This window comes from Lissotriton helveticus, chromosome 11 (assembly GCF_964261635.1).
Source record: "Lissotriton helveticus chromosome 11, aLisHel1.1, whole genome shotgun sequence".
Classification (NCBI taxonomy): domain Eukaryota; kingdom Metazoa; phylum Chordata; class Amphibia; order Caudata; family Salamandridae; genus Lissotriton; species Lissotriton helveticus.
Window position 1 is genome coordinate 1,061,492,084 of NC_136072.1, and position 20,398 is coordinate 1,061,512,481.

Sequence of the window (20,398 nt, forward strand, 5' to 3'; positions counted from 1 at the left end):
CAATCATACTTTCGGTGTAAAATTATAACTTTCTGCAAAATCTGGTGTTATTCTGCTCAGACGTTTTTTCAGTATCTGAGAGCAAATATTTCTATGGGAAGTAAAATGAGAAATAGATGGTTTAGGACTCCCATGTTTTCTTGGCCATGCTTGATGAATAATGTACGAATCATGTGGATATTCCATGAAGGAAGCCAAAGTTATTAAAGAAACACAAAGCCTTTTCCTATGGAAAGTAAGACCGAACTATAACTACACTGGTGCAAAGACCGCCAGTGTAAAATACATTTATATAGTGCCTTTAAAGTGGATTAACATTCTTAATAAAAAAGGAAGTACAGAATTCACTGTAATTTATGAGCGAAGAAGTGATAGAAATTCTGAAACTTTATCAATTATTCAGGAAGCCCCAGGTATGCAATAACTGAGTGATGAACTCTTAATAAGATTCTCGACTACAACTCATAACATGGAAAGCTCTTTAAATATGTATTGTGAGCAAGAGTGGTATCAGTGATTAAAAAATCTAATATATAAAACCAGAAAGAATTTTGACGCTCTGGGACTAATTCCTTTTTTGACATTTAATGCATGCTGCCCTCTACTACCCTGTGGAATTGGACATTGATTTACTAACTATTGAACACCCTATCTACACTTGCTTAATTCTAAATGCGATGTAAACATTCTACTATTAAAAAGTCCTTAACCAAGACTTAACTATTAATGCTACTGCCGTCATACACTCCCTTCTGTGTGCATTAATGTTCACAAGTTCAGTAAAGCACATTTGAAATTCACCCGGCTGCATACAACTGAAGCACTGCAGTACATTGTTACATTTTCCACTATACAAAACTATAGTTTGACTTAGGTTGCAATTCATAATTTGGCAGTCAGGCCGTCTTCCCCCAGCAACGGTGTAATTTACTTTGTCACCCTGGCGAGGTCCACCCTGCCAAATTATGAAATGTCTTGTCAGCCCAACACACATTTCAAGCATTCAAAGGAACCACTTTCAAGGTGGTTCCTGTGACTGTATATAAACTTTGCTGCACTGCTCCGTCAAACATGATGAAGACGCACTGCAAAGTTTCCAATTTTTTTTTATTTTCAAAAACAAACCTCAAAGTGTAAATAAATAAATAATGCCCCCTTTCGCCATGGGAGTCATCTCCCATAGCGGGGGGAGGGGTATGTGTTTCTGGTGGTGAAGGGCAGTAAAATATGTGTGTGCCAATCCAAATTGGGCTTACGGACACATAGCCAATCCTCTGGCAGTCATTACTCCGTTAGGCTGAGTTTGGACACGGAGGAGACGGAGTAGTCTCCACTGTGGCATTGCTACAGAGTATGCTCACCGCCAACATATAAATTGGGCCCTCAGCCTCCATATACCAACTATAGTTTCTCTATATCCAAAAAAGAGTTTGTTGTATTCTTCACTTACCAAACACCAGATAATTCTCCATAATGCAAACTTTTATCATTTTCCAACTTAAAATTTGGTGATATCACCATTTATCAAACTATTAATTGTGTTATCCATTTATCACAGTTTAGTTTGCTCTTCACTCATGGGAACAATAGTGTGATGTATTCTCTATTTGCTAGACTATAGTTTGTTAAAGTTGCTTGATTTATCGAACATCAATTAGTTGTAATCCTCGTGTTTCAGATGAATGTTTGATGTATTCTCCTGTGTGCTTATATTTGACTGCCTACTGTTAGTTTAGGTGCGGTGTAATTTGTTATTTAAGGAACATGACTGTGATACAAGATACTTAAGGGCTGATTTATATATGGACAGACAGCCCGTTGTTACACCAGGGTGAAGGAGTAAGAGGTTGATTCATATCTTGACGGTATGTATACAATGGCGCAACAGCAACGGAGTCCACATATTGCCAAGATAAAGGTCAGCCCGCCTGATTTTGATGCAGACTTCCCTTAAGTTTGGCTACGGCAGTGACTACTCCATCATCACCATTGCCAAATGTCTCTGACGGCCTGACAGAGTAAAGGCGGTCGGAGAAATGCTTATATGTCCGCTCTCCCAATTAGGATGGGTGGACATATAGCTATTTTTTACTGTTCGTCACCGTCAGGGCAAAGGGAATAATGCCATAGCGAGGGGGGCATTTTCTTTTTCTTTTCAAAAAGTAAATCCTGTTTGGGTGTTTGTTTTTGAAAAAAAGAAAACTGTTTGGTGCAGGGCTCCGCCATGTAGCTGGAGCCCTTCACCAAACAGCGAACAGCATTGACAGAAACCACAATGATGGTGGTTCCTGCAAGTGCATTATAAATAAGGCTCCCAGTTGTGTGGGTTTACCGGGAACCCTTCCATTGCTTACCACTGTTTGGCTTCCTTGTCACTCTCCTCTGCCTGCTTCTTTTTCGTGTCCCAGCTTTTTAATCTTCTGTTTGTCCCTCCCGTGGAACATTGCCTCTTTACCTTCTCTTTCATTGGCTGGTTTCTATGCTTTCACGCACTGTGTTTTGTTTGTGGTTAAGTATTCCATTGGAGTTCATGTGTTTTACAGCTGTCTCTCTTGTGTACTTCCCTGCCCGTCCACTCTGTTTTGCTCTCTGTCCCCTGTGTGCTTTGCCACACCCCTCTCCTTGCTGTGCTCAACTTCCCCATCCAGGATGCTGTGCAGCCTGACTAAAAACCGTTTGCAAAGCCAATAGGTCTCAAATGCGAGATTTGATGGCTTTGCCATGCTTGTTTTAAAAGGGTAGAGCACACTCAACCCTTGCTCTTTACATTCCTGTATCTCTCAACCTTCTAAACGATCCTTCACTATTCTACTCATAACTCTCTTCGTTAGACTTGCGCTAAACCCAATCTTAAAAATGCCACCAACACTGTACCATCAGCCTAACATTAACGCTAACCCTATCACTAATGCTTACCTATATATATATTTCAGAGATGTTTCACTCCTATCTTTTTGAAGCCATGATTCAATCAAACCAAGATTTACAAATTCCTCCCTGTTGGGACGGGAAGTCTCCTGCATGTCTCTGGAGAGAGTGCTTCCCCTGCCTTATGCTAATCTCCAGGCAAGTCACTCAAAAGCTACTGTATAGTTTCTAGATCCCCACCTCAGTGAGCATGACAATCATACATGTCCACTGAGGGTCTCCCTGTTTACATGGATTGAGACCCTAGAGCTTGGCTCTGAGGTCGAGGGGGCATGCCTAGTGCACCCCTATTTTTCAGAGAGTGGCTACTGCCCTTTCTATTAAGGCTGTGGTAGACTGACAGTGGTGGCAGCAATAAATCTATAGTCAGGAGGGGTGAGTCCCTAGGCACCCTCCTGACCAAGTTTGTGCAGTTTGCCATGCCTGTGGGCCTGTTGCCTTTGTCTGACTGATGTGTGTTTGAGAGCCCGTGGGTGTGCAGGGGAAGAATGGTGATTTGAGCCAGTGTGAGGAATGCAAGCTGTCCTGCTGGACATCCCAGCTCCCCCGTGGATGTATGACGTTACAACGCATACTTTTACCACGCCTACCATTACCACGCATTTTTTACAACGCAGGATCCATGACAACGCATACCATTACCACGCATGTATTTACAACGCATATACCTTTACAACGCATACAATTACAACGTAAGTATTGGTAAGTATATAATATTTTTTATTATTTAATTTAAATAAAATTAATATAATGTAATTTAATTTAATTTATTTTAATTTAATTTAATGTAATTTAATTTAATTAATTTAATTTAATTTAATTTAATTTAATTTAATCAATTTAATTTAATGTAATTTAAATTTAATTATATTTAATTTTTACACTGTACCCTTTTACCCAAAAACCCAAAACTGATCCTGAACCCAAAAAATACCCCTTTTACCCAAAAACCCAAAACTGACCTTGAACCCTAAAAATACCCCTTTACCCAAAAACCCAAAACTGACCCTGAACCCTAAAAATACCCTTTTACCCAAAAACCCAAAACTGACCCTGAACCCTAAAAATACCCCTTTACCCAAAAACCCCAAACTGACCCTGAACCCTAAAAATACCCCTTTACCCAAAAACCCAAAAACTGACCCTGAACCCTAAAAATACCCCTTTACCCAAAAACCCAAAACTGACCCTGAACCCTAAAAATACCCCTTTACCCAAAAACTAAAAACTGACCCTGAACCCTAAAAATACCCCTTTACCCAAAAACTGAAAACTGACCCTAAACCCTAAAAATACCCCTTTACCCAAAAACTGAAAACTGACCCTAAACCCTAAAAATACTCCTTTACCCAAAAACTGAAAACTGACCCTAAACCCTAAAAATACCCCTTTACCAAAAAACTGAAAACTGACCCTGAACCCTAAAAATACCCCTTTACCCAAAAACTGAAAACTGACCCTAAACCCTAAAAATACCCCTTTACCCAAAAACTGAAAACTGACCCTGAACCCTAAAAATACCCCTTTACCCAAAAACCCAAAACTGACCCTGAACCCAAAAAATACCCCTTTACAAAAAAAACCAAATAATATTTTTAATAAAATAATATACTTACCAATACTTACGTTGTAATGGTATGCGTTGTAAAAGTACCTGCGTTGTAAATACATGCGTGGTAATGGTATGCGTTGTAATGGATCCTGCGTTGTAAAAAATGTGTGGTAATGGTAGGTCGTGGTAAAAGTTGCGTTGTAAAGGTTGTATACCCTCCCCCGTCCCCCTCCCTATTTCCTTGGAAAGGCCTGGTGGGCTGGGGGAGACACTCAGCTCTTATCTGGGTTTAGCTGCACTCCTGGGCTGGAGTTAATTAAAATTCCTCTCTAGAGGGTTGCGCAGCCTGATACCAGAACACGACCTGCTACATGCTTTACCCATGCATTGAACACGCGGTGAATGGTCTGTGATTGGAGGTGTAAAAAGTAGCAGACCCTCTGATTGGATGAGCCTATCAATCAGAGGTGATAAAAGTCTGGCCTGAGTGGTCAGCTGTGGTTCAAAGACTGGGCTATGACAGAGAAGATAGCCAGGCACAGACCCCGCGGTGTGAAGACAGAAGATAAGACTCTGTTCACTGCGGTCTGGAAGGAAGGCAACATTAAGGACCAGCTGTTTGTGAGGCTTGGATGAGCGTTCGCTTTGGACTAAGGAAATTACAGACAGCTGCCCAGTGTGGGTAGGAAGCTTGTGGCACATCACCAAAGGTGTGGGAAGGAAGCTTACAGCACATCACAGAGGCTGGTGAAAGAAGCTTGCAGCACATGACGAGAGCCAGAGAGAGGAGGATGCTTGATTCTAGTCTTTGAAGGTGAGATCAAATCCCCTGTAGGCTCCTCCCTTGCGCTGTGGGAGCCTGTACAAGCAGTAACTGGGCAGAGAGGCCAGTGAAGCAGACCCCACCTTACTTTTTGTGAACTCTGAGGGTATCAGGGTGAACTGGCACTCTGTCCAGCCACTACCCTTCTTCAGCTAGCCAGTGGCTACTGGACTAGTGGGACTCCAGTAAACTGTGCCAAGACATCCGGCACCTTTGATCAGATCCCTGACACCACTAGAGCGGTGTCTTCACTCACAATGGGAGGGCACTTCTGTTGCTTTGGGTGGGGGGTTATGGGGCTGATCACGACCATTTGACTTCGCATCATATGCTGAAACTATATCCTTTCAATACAAAGTTTGGTATCAAGGCTCTAGTGAATGAGAACAGCCCTGTGTAACACGATCTGTAATATACAATGCGTACTGTGTGTTTTCATGTTAACTGTGTTTTATAGTGCTTGGCGTCTAGGCTCTATAATACTGTTTGGGGTCAGAACTCTGCCCCAGAGGGTTGTAGAGACTTCTGGTTTTCACTGTTTATCCTAGTTTTATGTGTAGAATAATTATCTTATGTGTATTAAAGTACTTTTCTTTTATAAAAAGTAAAGCACTGACTGGACATTGAGTTTATCAGCTGGTGGTACGGTTTACACTGTATTCTGAATGTCTAACCCCACCTCACCTCCTTGAGTAAGCCTTGGACTGCTCTGTCTCGCTACCCTGAGAGAGTCAAGTGCTGGAGAGGAGTACTTGGTTATCCAGTTTTGGGTCCCTTGGTACTGAGGCCCCAGGACATCAGTGAGGGAACACTCCAGTTGATGCGATTGGAGCGCAGTTACCCCTGAGTGCCCTGGTGCCCAGGAAGCCGGGTCTAACACTTCCCCAAAGCATGTTGCATTCTCTTGTATCGGCTTTATTTTGGCCATTATCTTACGAACTGGCACAGCTCTGGCAACTGAACGACTCGTAAGTTAAGTGAAATTGTAGGGACACATTGGTGTATGCGGACTCATGGAATTATGCCTCACTGGAGGACCACATTATGGGGCCGATTATGATCGCGGACGGACTTTCGTCCGTCCGCGATCACTGAGGAGGAGGGAACGTCTGCATGGGCTGCGGCGTTCCCTCCTGTGCGATTAGGATGTGACCGCCACCCTGGCGGTCACATCCTCTATTACTAACATTGCGGCGGGTGCGGCTTCAAGCTGCACCCGCAGCAATGTCAAAAATGCAGGTGTTGCATTTGTATGCAGAAAGAGGCAGGCACCGCGCGGTGACTGCCGCTTTCCGCATACAAATGCAGGGGGGTACCATAGGTACCCCCCATGTGCACCCCCACCCCCCCTTCACCTAGGGGGCCCGCAACGGGCCCCCGCAGTGAAGTTACACATGCTTTTCCACGGCGGAAAAGCCGCCGCGGGAAAGCATGTTTCACATCCCATCCTAATCTGGCTGACGGTGTCTGAGAGACACCGTCACCATATTAGAGCTTTTCCGCCGCGGTTGTAAGCCAACCGCGGCGTAAAAGCAGCGGACGGAAACCAGGACCCACCAGCCATCCTAATGGGGCGGTGGGTCTTTGGTGGGTCCGCAGCGGATTTTCCCCATCCTCCGGGCCGGCGGTGGCTTCCGCCGGCCCAGAGGATGCGGAAAATCCGCTATCCTAATAAGCCCCTAAGTGCCAATAGTGAGTACATTTCATACTCAAGCCGGATTGACTGCAGCATCCCTTAATTTCAGTGGCCTTCAGTTTATATTCCAGATCGAAAGGAACAATTACAACTTGAAGAATGGATGGAATAAGGGAGATGAAACAAAAGCTTTGGTGTATTGGACAGCAGCAAAACCACACCTGTGTTAGTCGCAAGGTCTGCAAATGAGTTTCCACGCTGCATGCAAATTTGAAATCTCTTACAATGATAGGTAAGAGGCTTTATTCCCATGGACAGAGCCACTACGGCCATGCAAGGACATCGCATCCTAAATCCCTGTACATTAGTGTTTAGCAGATACTCATATTTGGTTAGTAACTGTGGCGATCATTAGGAACAGGTCAAGCGCGCTAATCTAATCACACTACAGCTAGCTACTTACTGGTGGTGCACTCACTGTGGCAGCTATTTCTTCGCTTGTGACCACAGGAATACTGGAAGCCTCTTGAGTGTGCATCACAGCAGAGTGCAACTGCACATGAAAGCAAGAAGTGGTCAGGAAACAGGATTTTGTTTCGGAGGACTCACAAACACATGGTCTGGGGTGGGAATTACGATTGCTATCCATCGAGCTAGAACAAGATCAAATCTATGCAATTCATGTAGGAAAAACATATTGTTCGCTTCACAGAGGGTAAGACCTTAGCAGCAATGTGTTTCAACTCCACTAAAGTTTAGCCGCTTCTGTGCCATTCTTCCCTTTACTTCTGTGGTTTCCTCTATCCCTCCCCCAGCTCTCCTACCTGTCTTATTCTTCCTTGGTCAATAAAATTAGCCAAGCCACAGTTTTCATGGAGTCTGCTGAATAATACAAATGTCTCTCTCACTAGGAGTCATTTTGCCTTAAATAAAAATGGGTACTGCCTCATCTATGGCGAGAGCAAATGAAAAAGAGCAGTGAACGAAGAAACAAGCAGGAATATTGCTGCAATCACAACCACATTCCAAGCTTTTTGAACCCCCATATTGCCAAAACCAAATTACACGCAGAGCTGCAAGCTCACCTGGCTTGTTGAATATAGGTCTTGCAGACAGTTTCACTGTCAAGTTAGTCCTAAAAAAGTACTGCATGGTGTCTACAATGGGCTGATGAGCTAAATAATGACATCTGTGATGATACAGTGTATATGTTGGATATAAAATAGTCCTTTGTGCATTCCAATGGAAGTGGAAGGATACAATCATCAATAGAAACAAGTTTAAAGGTGTGAATGATAATATCTTAAGCCAAAAGCTGAACGTTCCAGAAGATGGCTAAACCAAAGCCCCTTAGATTATGTATAGAATAGAATATGTTTGCCTGGAATGGCACAGGCACCACTACGTGCAAAACTTAAAAATGGGATTCCCATTGGTATGACATCAAAATAATCTCAAAGAAAGGCTGTCTAACCAGACTCTACTTCCTAAAAACAGCTTCAACAAAAGTGCCCACCTCTGTTTAAGGCCTGAATTAAGGAGCAATTATATCCCCTGTTAAGATAAACCAAGTGTACCAATGCATTTCAAATGGCAAAGGTGAAATCAAACTACAAACAAGCAAAATACAAATAAAAACATGAAATTTCATCACAGAATACTGAACAATTAACCACAAGTCTGCAATTCAAAACAATTCAAATAAACATTACTTTATTCACACACATTGTACTTGTATTACCTTCAAGAAAAAAGAAAAAAATGGGTTGTTGATAATAACCATGCAACAGACATATATAACATGAAGCTTTAAATGAGAACCTGTTAATGACAGTGATATCATTTGCTAAGGTGATTCTTGTTACATCATAGAAAGCAACAGTAAAGTACCGGTTGTCTATGATTTCACTCAGGAATGCCCAGTGAAAAACTCCTGCATGAATGGGCAGGTCATGGAGGGGATCTCTTGGAGTGCTTCATGGGTCAATGCACAGCCAGTCTATCTTTCGTACAACACTGACTATGTTTGGCTTGTTAAAAGCCTCAGGCTATGGCATTATCTTGGTCATGTGTCTGAAAGTGGCTGGCAATTGTTCCAACAGTGGTCTAATTAAACATTAAGAAGGAGAACAGGTTTCCTCACTAAAACGCCCAGCTCTGGGGTTGAACCTTTCTTGACTTTGTGTCTTGTTGCTCTCTGTTGAACTCCTGAAAGACCCATTTACAAAGGGCTTGTTGTGAACGGATGTATTATGGTTATTGATGTCTGTGTGTAATTGACAATTATTTTCATAGTTTAGCGGGGAACTCTGAGACACAACTTCTGGAGACAAAGGGCTTCAAGAAGCAATGCCCTCTGGCAGTATCAATGTGAGGCTACGCCTTGATATCTGGAGATTCCGCCCATAGGCGCTGTGGGCAGCGACTTCACACGCAGGGATTAACAAAGACCTGAAGATTCTCTAGTTTGAGAGACATCGCTCACCTGTGTCCATCTAAAAGCTTACCCTCAAGGTTTGTGACAAAGAGATTTTGCTCTCCTCACATGTATTCGACTGCCTCTGTCACACTTTCTGTTTTTTTAAATCTATCCATATAGATTTTCTCTCTTAACATAATGTATACACTTCATCAGGACTATGAAAACTTATAACAGATGTATAGGTCCCTCCTTTCTACGGCTTGACCTGTATTGTGCCAGTGGCAACTAGATTACCTTCTCCCATGCACACTCTGGCACTGTGTAGTTCATAACTACAGGTGGGGTTTCGGCTCACTCAGAAATGGATCTCTGTCGAGGTCGACATGAATGGCTCAAACCTTGATAATACATACAGATTCTTTAGATGAGTATAGATGTTGGGTTAGTGGGGGCATACTGTGAACCTTCACCCACGCGGTGCCTCCTCTCTACCAAGAGAACCCTAATTTTCAGGATATCTTCTTCATTTCATGGAAGATAGGCAAGGCGTCACTGCTGACAACTGCCCACACCACCTGTAGTGTGTATAAAACATTCTTATGTTTCTTTGCAAGGCAAAGGAAATACACAGGTCAAACGTATACACATCTCTACTTTGGCCTTTCTAATACACTGCTTACATGTAACCCTGTGCTGTAACCTTCCAAATACAACCCTGTATATAATAATATAATGTAAGCTTGTTATGAAGCTTGTTATGAGTATATATATCTAAAGAGCTTGACATCACACTCCCAGTGCCATGCACATAGATGACAGCCCTCGTGCCAGGCACAACGACACCCCTAATGCCAGGCACAAACATGACACCCCTAGTGCCAGGCACAAACATGACACTCTTAGTGCCAGGGATAAACATCAAACTTCCAGTGCCAGGCACAGACATCACACTTCCAGTACCATACACAAAATCCCACCCTCAGTGCCAGGCACAGACACCACACCCTCGGTGCCAGGCATAAACATGACACCACTAGTGCCCACCACAAACATCAAACTTCCAGCGTCTTACACAAACATCAAACTTCCAGTGCCACACACAAACATCACACATCCAGTGCCATGCACAAACATCACACTACCAGTGCCACACACAAACATCACAGTTCCAGTGTTATACACAGAATCACACTCTCAGAGTCAGGCACAAACATCACAGTTCCATACACAAACATCACACCGTCAGTGCCAGGCACAGACACCACACCCTCGGTGCCAGGCATAAACATGACACTACTAGTGCCCAGCACAAACATCAAACTTCCAGCGTCTTACACAAACATCAAACTTCCAGTGCCACACACACACATCACATTTCCAGTGTTATACACAGAATCACACTCTCAGAGTCAGGCACAAACATCACAGTTCCATACACAAACATCACACCCTCAGTGCCAGGCACAAACATGCCTACTTGCCTCTAGACACACTTTGCTTTGTGGGAGAAGGCTGAATGCACGACCACTGGGGCCGTGTGTGTACGTACTCACATTTTGGAATGCAACTGTTTTTCAGCATTGAGACCTCGACTCGTAAATCTGGCCGAGGCTGTCATCTTCGGCTAGATAGTCAGGCGGAAGTGATGCTTCCCGCATCCCTGACTGGTACTTCATCGATATCCGTGGCCCCTTTTATGAGCAGTGCGCTCTCGCCTTGGCTCGTCTCTGATTGCATCTCCCGGTCCCCGGACCTCCAGTAACATCCTGTGCCTGCTCTCGGCTAGACTACATTATTAGTGAGAGATGCTACACTCAGTCCCACCCCAGCACTAAATTCTGGAAATAGTGAGCAGGGGAGATGAATGCTGTTAATCTACCAAGGTGATTGACTGCACGGGGGTGAGAAGGCAGGACATGAAAAATGAAGGAGGACGGGAGGACAAATTGATAGTTTCAATCCTAGAGCAGCCTCCGCCGCCGCCCCAGGGGAGGCAAAAGGACCAAAGATGCTGGCAGAGGATGCACAAGAGTCACAACAGCAAGGGTCAGGCACAAGCTGCAGAGTGAGGGTGTCATCCCTATAACCGCGAAATCAAGTGGGCCTCTGAATGTAACGGGTTAAAAATGTGTGCCCGGCCAGGGGATACACAAAGGATGCTCTTTGTCAGACACCGATGATGCTGAGACGCCTGACGTTAGTTTGGCATTGCAGCAGCAGTAACAGTAGGGTGATGCTGCTTGAAGTGGTTGACCCGGTGTTGTTGCCGTAAGTATTTATTAATTGACCTGGCTATCGGGAGCAGCAGAAAGAAGAGTGGTTAAAACTGCGTTATAGGCAGAGCAGCTGGAATTATGCGGCAAGAGAGGACCAAATAATGCTTCAGGGTTTACTAAATTATGCAGCAAGAAAAGGCAAATTATGTGGCCTAATATTGCACAAAGCGGTATTACTACAGTATTTTGTTATTTTTACACATGTTGTCAGTGTATTGGGTGAAGGTCTCATTAATATCAGTTTAACACCTACAATGTAGCATTGGTGACTTGCCCCTGCCTGCCAAAGAGGCCTGCCAGTGTGCGGCACGCACCATGTATGGTAGTGTTTTTAGTAACTTTTGAGCCATATGAGCTAGAAACAACTCGTGTTTTGTTCAAATCTGCAAATTATACAGAAGGTGATGGATTGTGTGGCAAGTGCGGCAAATCCTTAGTTATGCGGAGAACATCACAACTTTGGATTCACATAATTCCAGTGGCCCTGCTTATAGAGACCAGGATGTGACAGAGCAAGGGATGATGGCGGCAATATTTAATTGAAAAAGTACTAAGCAGAACAATTACATTTGTCTGTATAACACATATTTTTCTTTCATCTTTGCGATCTACGCTTAGAAACATCCTTGTACCATTAATATGTGCACATTTTCATAGCTATGGCTATTTAAAGTTAGCAAATACCCCATTGGCCTTGCCAATAATCTCACTGTACACATTTGTGCAGCCGCCCTAAGGGTGAAAAGTCTCTATGAAGTTCCAGTCAGCAAGCCTATTTATCAAGGAGTCCATTTTGTACATTGAAAAAGAAGTCGCCGTACATGCATTCATTTCGTAAAGTGATTTACATAAACGTGACTGTCTCTTGTGCTCTGAATAACAGTCCCTTTTGCTTCCAAATTCCATGTTACTCATTTTATTGGCCTCGGGATCACTAAGAGCTAAACTGGCTTTCACGGGCCTTTAATTAGTGACCTGCAAAGTTGAACAGTAAAAGGTGCATAAACCTACCCTGCTAGCTTAGTGGCATAGTTAATCTTACACTGGATAGCATCCCTAGAGCCATCACCTCCTGTCAAGGCATGATAGTGGATTTTAGCCAGAGCTAATGTTTTCAGACACTGCACTTAACACGTTCCACCTCGGTACCGAGCTTGCACTCTCAAAAATAGATAAATAAACAACCCCAACCCAACTGAAAGGAAGTAACAAACCTTGAATCACATCTCTTCAAGGAGCCACATGGAGAGAAATGCACAGGGCGGGGGGGCCTGGGAGATTCATAGAGTGCAGAGTGGGAGGGAGCGGTAAATCGCAGGAGAAATAACTTCCCTGCAGTGACCAGTACTGTGAGGTAAGGTAATTCTAAGGTGCATTATTACACTTCTTTACAGGTTTAGCACCTTGGAATGCAGCATTACTTTGGGAATCGTGTCTGTAAAGAGATTCTTGCATGTTCTTCCCTCATGCCTTATTCTTGCCTCACTACACAGAGGCCTCATGAATCCCTCACTTTGGCAGATTGACCATGGGTGGGTGTCAGGGGGCAGTTCTATGTAGTATATGGGGTAAAGTACCCAGTGCTGTACAATAGAAAGATATTGCAATTCACAGGGGAGTACTATGACCATATAAAGGAACGAGGATGAAAGGGCCAGTTCCTTTATAAGGTTATGGAATTCTGAGGTGACTTGCAATAACCTTATCGTGTACAGTAGGGGGTAATTTATCCCATATAATACATAGTCACTCTATCACCTTTCCCAAAAGCTGCCTAGATACTTGGTGCATGACTCTTTCATATGCAAGAGACAGCACATTTGCAAATATAAAGAATAAAACTAGAATCTTTAGTGCAAAATTAAACACATCAAAAAAGCTGTTAGATATTTGTTGCAAAAATATATTAGAATCTGTTTGATACAAGTCTTTTTTTTTTAAAGGCGCAGTAGCTTGGAATGTGTAGAAACATGCAGAAGCATTCTAACTTTTCTATAATTAAGGAGTGCAAAAAATAAACATGTTGCCATAAATATCTTCTTTCTGCTGGCCACTGTAAGCAGGAAAAACAGAGCAGAAGAAAGAAAAGCAATGTTTGTTTTGTTCTTTAAACAGCAATTTTAATTATGCTCCATGACCTGACCTCGGGCTGTTCGGGCTGGACTGTTCCCATGAGGGACAGTGTCAGACTGATTTGCATATGGCCATGTTTGAACTGGGGTGGCAGAGTGGGCTAAAGAACGGTGATGGATTAAACCCAGATCTTTTGACTGGGTGTGAGTATTTGATTGGTTCAGATGCTCCGTCCATCACCACCACCTTTTGTACCCCCATGACCTGACATGTCCTTCCCCTTGCCTGCTGGCACTAGCAGAAACATTGTGCCATCAGAAATCAACTGTAATAGGTTATTACAGTTGAGTTATGGCATCAGTTATTTATAATAGGTGAGTGGGTGCGTCACATATTGCCTATTATACATACATTAGAAAAAGGTTTTCATACAGAGATTGCTGGATCCCATGTATAATACAAGAATTGTAATCGCTGCTTATGGCTCCATTGACTTGGATCAGATTCTAGTCTTCAAACAGAAGCTCATAAATACCACTGCAAGTGGGTATATCATATGACGGAGCTGTGAAGAAGGGGTGGAACAAATGGTACAAGAGAGCACAAAAGTTAGAAACGGTAGGAGTCATGGAGAGAAAGATGGATGGATGACAGAAAGATTGAGAGAAGGATGGATGGAGAAAGATGAGAGAAGGACGGATGTAGGAATGCAGGAAGATAAGTATGGACGGAGAAAAGGATGTATGATGGAGAAAGGTATGGATGATGCTGAGGCTAGATGGAGGTGAAGATGGATGAAAAGAAGGATAAATGAGAGGAAACTGGATGGATGGAAGGATTGATGGGTCTGTAGAAGGAAGGCTGGAGAGAAGGATAAGGATGGATTGTTTGGAAGAAGAATGGATGGAGTTGAGGATAGCTGGAGAGAAGGCTATATGGAGAGAATGATGGATGGCGAGAAAGATGTATTGATAGATGAATCGATTAAGGCATGTATGGATGGAGGCAAAGATGGATGGAGAGATGGAAGGATGGATGGATTAAGTCATGGGTAATGGAGAGGTATGGATGGAGAGAATGATTGGTGGAGGCAAAGATGGATGTAGAGAAGGCTGGAAGGATGGATGGATGAAGAGATGTAGGCAAGGATATATGGAGAGATTAGAGTGGGCGGTGGGAGGAAAGAAGGATGGATGCTGGAGAGAAGATTGAAGAGAAGTGGGAGTGGAGAGAAGGATGGGTGGATGTAAGAGTAGATGGTTAAATGAAAATAAAGATGGATGGTGTGGAGACCAGGTCTTACCAGCCAGCCTGGAAACATCTGACATGGCACTGACCACCAGCAGCTGCATACAGACTACCTGATGCAGTCCGCATGAGGTTAGGCTGGCAGTCCTTACGTTATTTTATTTTTTCCAACTGTCCGCGTGGGCTTCTCTTAATATTCACTAAAGTTTTCTATTTGTAGATTACTCTGGGAGAGTATTAACATGCAGGAATCCGTCAGCTTAAACGCTTGGAGAGAGGTGCAGTTCCGCTACAGCCTAGCCCGCTCACTGATATTGACGTGCTGTTGCATCTACAAATCGCGAAATGTAATGAATAGAAGGTTCCCCCTGGTTTGACAAGATAAGTAAATCCTGGGGCAAATCCAGCAGGTTCACACTCCCTTGTACAACCCTGAACAGGTCACAATTAGATTGGCCGAAACGCGTCAAATATATTTGAAGAGAAACCCACACTGACAGTTGGAAAAGATAAATTAACTTAAGGACTGCCGGCCTATCCTCATTGGGTGTCCTTCAAATAAGCACTAGTCGACGGCTACAGATAAAGTGGGCTATCTCTTGACGGACCTTGCCTGAAAACACACATTGGTCCGTCACATGTTTCAACTATTCATATGTATATGAGGATAGTGTGACTGGTGTCTTAAAGACCTTATAATCTTGTCTGTAAGAAGTATCTACATAATAAATTGTTAATGTATAGTAACATTAAAGGAGGCATCTGGATTCAAAAGTTTCATCAATGCATTGTTTAACACGTTGGATTTCGCGGCAGTGCGGTACTTCCTTAAAAACGGGCGTGGGTAAAACTACGAAGGTAGTGCTTGCGACGTCCAACGGCCGACCGCAGCACTTAAGGGGTTAAACAATGTTTTGCCAATAATTTATGTGTTATTGTTGACTAAAGAAATCTAATTTATCCTGCTCAAGTTAATACTGTTTCATTTCTACACAACTAGCCCACAACTCTAGAGGGTCACTTGCCCCCTCCCCGCCTTGATTTATCTATTTTAGCTAATGGTGTTCTTCTAGGTCTGCCTGCCTTTCGCTTATCCATGTATTAGGCTATCCGATATACTTCTGATGGAGTGAGCTGTTCTTGCTTAATCAAGTGCCGATAACATAACATAAATGGAAGCAGGGTGGATGTATAGATAGGAAGAATGATGGAGAGAAGGAAATGTGGATGGAATGAAGGATCGAAGAATAGATGGAAAGTTGGGTGAATGATTGAATGGAAGAAAAAATGGAAAAGGATGGGGAAAAGATACAATGATGATAGATGAGTGAAAGGAAGATGTGTGGGTTGAGAGAAGGAAGGAGGGATGGAAAAAAGGAAGGATTGATGGACAGAGAAAAGGAAGGATGGCTAATGGAGGAGTGAAGAGAAGAAGGGAGGATAGATGGATTGAATGGATGAAAGAAAGTGTCAAGAAGGAAGGACAGAGTGAAAGAATAGAAGATTGGAGAGAAGAGAGATTAAGTGAATGGGAGAGAAAGGAAGAAAAAGGTTGGATGGATGTATGGATGCAAAGAATTGAAGGAAGTCTAATGAACAGAAAAAGACAGAAATAGGAAGGGCAGGATTAAGAAACAATAGATGGATGATGGAAAAATCGAAGTGAAGAGAAAAAAAGAAGGAAGAAAAGGAATGTGGCAAAAGAACGAGGTTGGCGAGAAGGAAGGAAGAAAGATGCTAAGACTGATGGAAAAGAAACAGAAAAAAGGATGAAGTAAAGTAAGGAAGAAAGATGGGGTAAAGCCCTGAAGGACAGAACAAAGGAAAAAGAGAAGAAAGAAGAAAAACGGAAAGAACAATGGAAAGAAAATAGAAACAAGAGGAGAAAAAATGCTGAAGAGAAAGGAAGAAGAACGGAAGGAATCTGAAGGAAATAAAGAATGTATGGAGTAAATAAGGAGAATGAGCTGGAGACGTGGAAGGGACAATAAGAAAAGGAAAAAAGAAGGAAAGGCAGGCAGAAAAAAGGAAATAGAAAAAATATGAATAGAAAAAAAGTTGTAAAGGGACTACGAATAAAGAAGAAAAAGATGGCAAGAAATTAAGATGGGAAGAAAGATTGAAAGTTGAAAAGAATGACAGTAATATAGAAAGAAACAAAGAAAGATGGGGAAAAGGTGTAAAAAAGTTGAAAAGTAGGAAACAAAGATCAGAATACAAAATAAGAAAGAAGAAGAAGGAACAAAAGCAGATCCAATCTCTTCCATCCCGTGCCTTGGCTCCGGCACCAACCAGGCAGGCTCCAGCGACGACATGGGACGTTTTTAGCGGACTCCTTTTCGGGAAGAAACCTTGTGTGGAGGCGCACGTGAACCTCGGCTTCCGCCTCCTTCCGGCTGACGTGACGCACGCCCGCACCTGATGTTTAGCTGTAATCATTCTGCACACTCCTCTCCTGCTGCGCTTTGAGGCTATTTTAGTAAAAAGCCTGATATAAATGAAATCGGTAATTATATTCCGTTGGAAATATGTGCCCATCAAGAGTCTCCGCGGCTCTGCCTTCTTTCTGGAAAACGTAATTATACCTCCAAACCTGCTCTCATCGTGCAATGACACAGAACACTGGCAGACTACACCTAAAACGGGGAAAGAGGTTAGGGCTCATTTTAAAACTGTGGTAACTTTATCACTGGCATTACATGGGAAAGAGTGACTGAAGGAGGAGAAAATACCGCCAGGCAGCAAAAACCGCTCTGCCGGAATACCACTGGGTTTCAGCCAGTGATTAATACATTATCGCCGGTTTTACCCCCACAGGAAACAAGTACATTCAAAGACGGGCGCAGAAACCTTAGATGAGTTCTGTGCTGGTCCTGAGTAGCTTCAAAACCGGAACTACCCCCCTGAAGTTTATGAAGGCGTGTTGATTCTATTACAGGACCGGAGGCTTCAGATTATGCTTCTCAATCTTTACTGCATAAAACACAGCAGCCAATGAAAATGTATATTTTCAATAAACAGTAACAATAAAACTTCATTACCCATGAACACCCATGAGTATAGGCACGCCCCCACAGTCCATAAGAACCCCTTGCGTGCTCCCATCATCCTCTTTCTTTGCTGCTCAAGCCAGAGTTAAGTGCACCTTCCCTGTTCCCTCACTCTGCTTGTTGGTTTGGGGGTGCTTGGGAGACTGTTGTGTATAGTCTTTGGATTGAGGCGGGTCGCTCCGCTGCCTGATTGAGGACATACGTTTGTTTATATGGTGCGCTTGTTGGTTTATTTGGCCTGTTATGGTGTTTTAGGACTATTTGTAGTGCAGGCGGATCGCGAGCGCTCACCTTGCGCTGCGCTCGTCTTGGGACGGCTTTTGCCTCAGGCAGCTCCCGCTGTGGAGCGCGCGCGTCCACCGCGCTATTAGGACGGTCTCTGACCGGCGGGGGGCCGCCGCGATCAACAGTTGGGCCCGTTTTCACCGGCAGCCTGAGGGCGCACGGGAGCTCCCTAATGCGCCCCGTGTAAAGGCCGGGTGGCTCACGACCGACGCGCGCGCCCAAAAACGCTGCTCAATTGGGCTGCTTTTTAGTAGCTTTTGGTAGCGTTTTGGGCGGCGCGCCTCAGCTCGTTCCCCAGGCTCACTGGAACGCGCGTTTCTCGTTCCACACACCGGCTGGCCCCTCGTTTTACCGCCAGTGCTGGCTGTAATAATCTAAGGTCCAGAGTGAGCACACACTCTTTATATATTTGGGACCTAGGTCTTTGACCTTGCTGAATACAGCTTTGCTGAGGGGGTTTGGGTACAGTTGCCTGATTTTGACCTTATTGTGTGCAGTGGGCTGACCCCCCCCCACCACCCCCTACACCTGCCTCAGTGATATATTATCAGAGAGTGAGCATGGAAAATTGGGTTAAATACCCCGAAGAAGAGGAGGCAGATGGGGAGGATAATAATGACGGGCAGCAGGAAGCTGTTCTTGAAGACAATATTGTCGAAGCCTTGGATGCCTCGGTCCGAGCTTCGGTTGACAGAGCAATGGAGACGAAGGTCCCCCAGACTGTGCAGCAAGCACTCGCAGTGGCCCTGCGCCCCATTCGCAAGCAGTTAGAAGGCTTTGCTAAGCGCCACGGATATGACAAGGGTAGGAAGCAGAAGCGTGCTACTCCCTCTACCTCTACTTCTATTTCTGAAGAGCGCAAAATGTGGCCGCATGCACAATCCATGGCCTCATTGCCGGCTCGTGACGTCCCGACTGACCATCGTTCTGGGGGCAAGGCGAAGAGTAAGCGCCAGATCGTGATAGACACGGATACTACCACCACTAATACAGATACCAATACGGACACTGATACCTCGGAGGAGCAGCCTCCTCCCCCTAAGAAGGCCAAGCCGGCTTCCAAGTCAGTGGAGGACAAAGCCTCTAAGGCTTTCCACTTTCACCCTTCGGACATCGTGCATCCCCGGTCTTCGGACTGGGTTCCGCCGGCGGACGTCTCTGATTATATTCATGACCACCTCCGGAAGAGCTTCACTCGGGAGGTGCGCAACCGACTGCGGTCGGAATGCCCGCGTCCAGATATTCCGGACTGTGTCGCGGACACACCGGAAATAGACGCAAGCATGCTGACATTTCTAAAGAAATTTTCCAAAGACCCTAAGAGAGGGCTTGACAGGGCCTGGCGGGGCTGTCAAGACAAGATGCTGGATGTCATTGGGCCCCTGGCGAAGATCCTGGAGATGGCCTTAGCGGCCAAGGAAGGGGCGACTCCTGTGGATCCGGACATCTTGGCTGAGTGGACTCAGCGCGCCATTTGCTTTCTGGGTAACGCGAATTGCGCTGTCTCTTCGGAGAGGCGCAAGTCCTTACTAATGCGCATGGACAGCAATTTAACGGAACTGGCGGAGGCTGAACCGGGCCCTCTGGCCGGTGGGTGTCTCTTTGGAGACAGGTTCGTGAAGGACGTCACCAAGTATGTTGGCACCTTCACCGCATTGGATAAGGCCCAGAGTGGTATTAAGCGCGCCCTCACGCAGGGTGTTTTCAACAGGGCCGGGCGAGGCGGGGGTCGCTCGTCAGGCCGAGGGTTCCAGAGAGGCTCCCAGAGAGGTGATTTTGGCCGCGGCCGCGGCGAGTGGGACTCTACCCGCGGAGGAACCTTCTATCCATCACGAAGAGGCTTCAACAAAGGCCGTTTCCAGTCGGGAAACAACAGGGCGAATTTCAAGGCCCATCAGAGTTCCGGTGAGTCTGACAGATGTGTCTTTCCTTCCTTTGGGGGGTCGCACGCAGCATTGTCTGCAGCAATGGCAAGTGTTAACTCAAGATGTTTGGGTCTTGCAGACTGTTCAGGGATTCAGGCTGGAATTCTACTCTCCTCCTGCGCAAGCGTTCCCCCCGCCACCTCTCCATTTTTCCCAACTAGATCACAGTTTTATAGAGGC

At 44.6% G+C, this 20,398-nt stretch overlaps 1 protein-coding gene across 8 annotated transcripts in view; it reads right to left on the reverse strand.

Annotated features, from left to right (window-relative positions):
• Window positions 1–20,398, reverse strand: part of PITPNM2 (phosphatidylinositol transfer protein membrane associated 2) — a 1,093,290-nt gene that overhangs the window by 252,432 nt on the left and 820,460 nt on the right. For 4 of the 8 annotated variants that reach the window (XM_078667589.1, XM_078667585.1, XM_078667586.1 and 1 more), the window contains exon 12: window positions 7,403–7,492. The exons of the other annotated variants lie outside the window; for them this stretch is intronic. In XM_078667589.1, coding sequence (XP_078523715.1) covers window positions 7,403–7,492 — 90 coding nt within the window. The remainder of the gene's footprint in view (window positions 1–7,402; window positions 7,493–20,398) is intronic. 8 annotated transcript variants of the gene reach the window in all.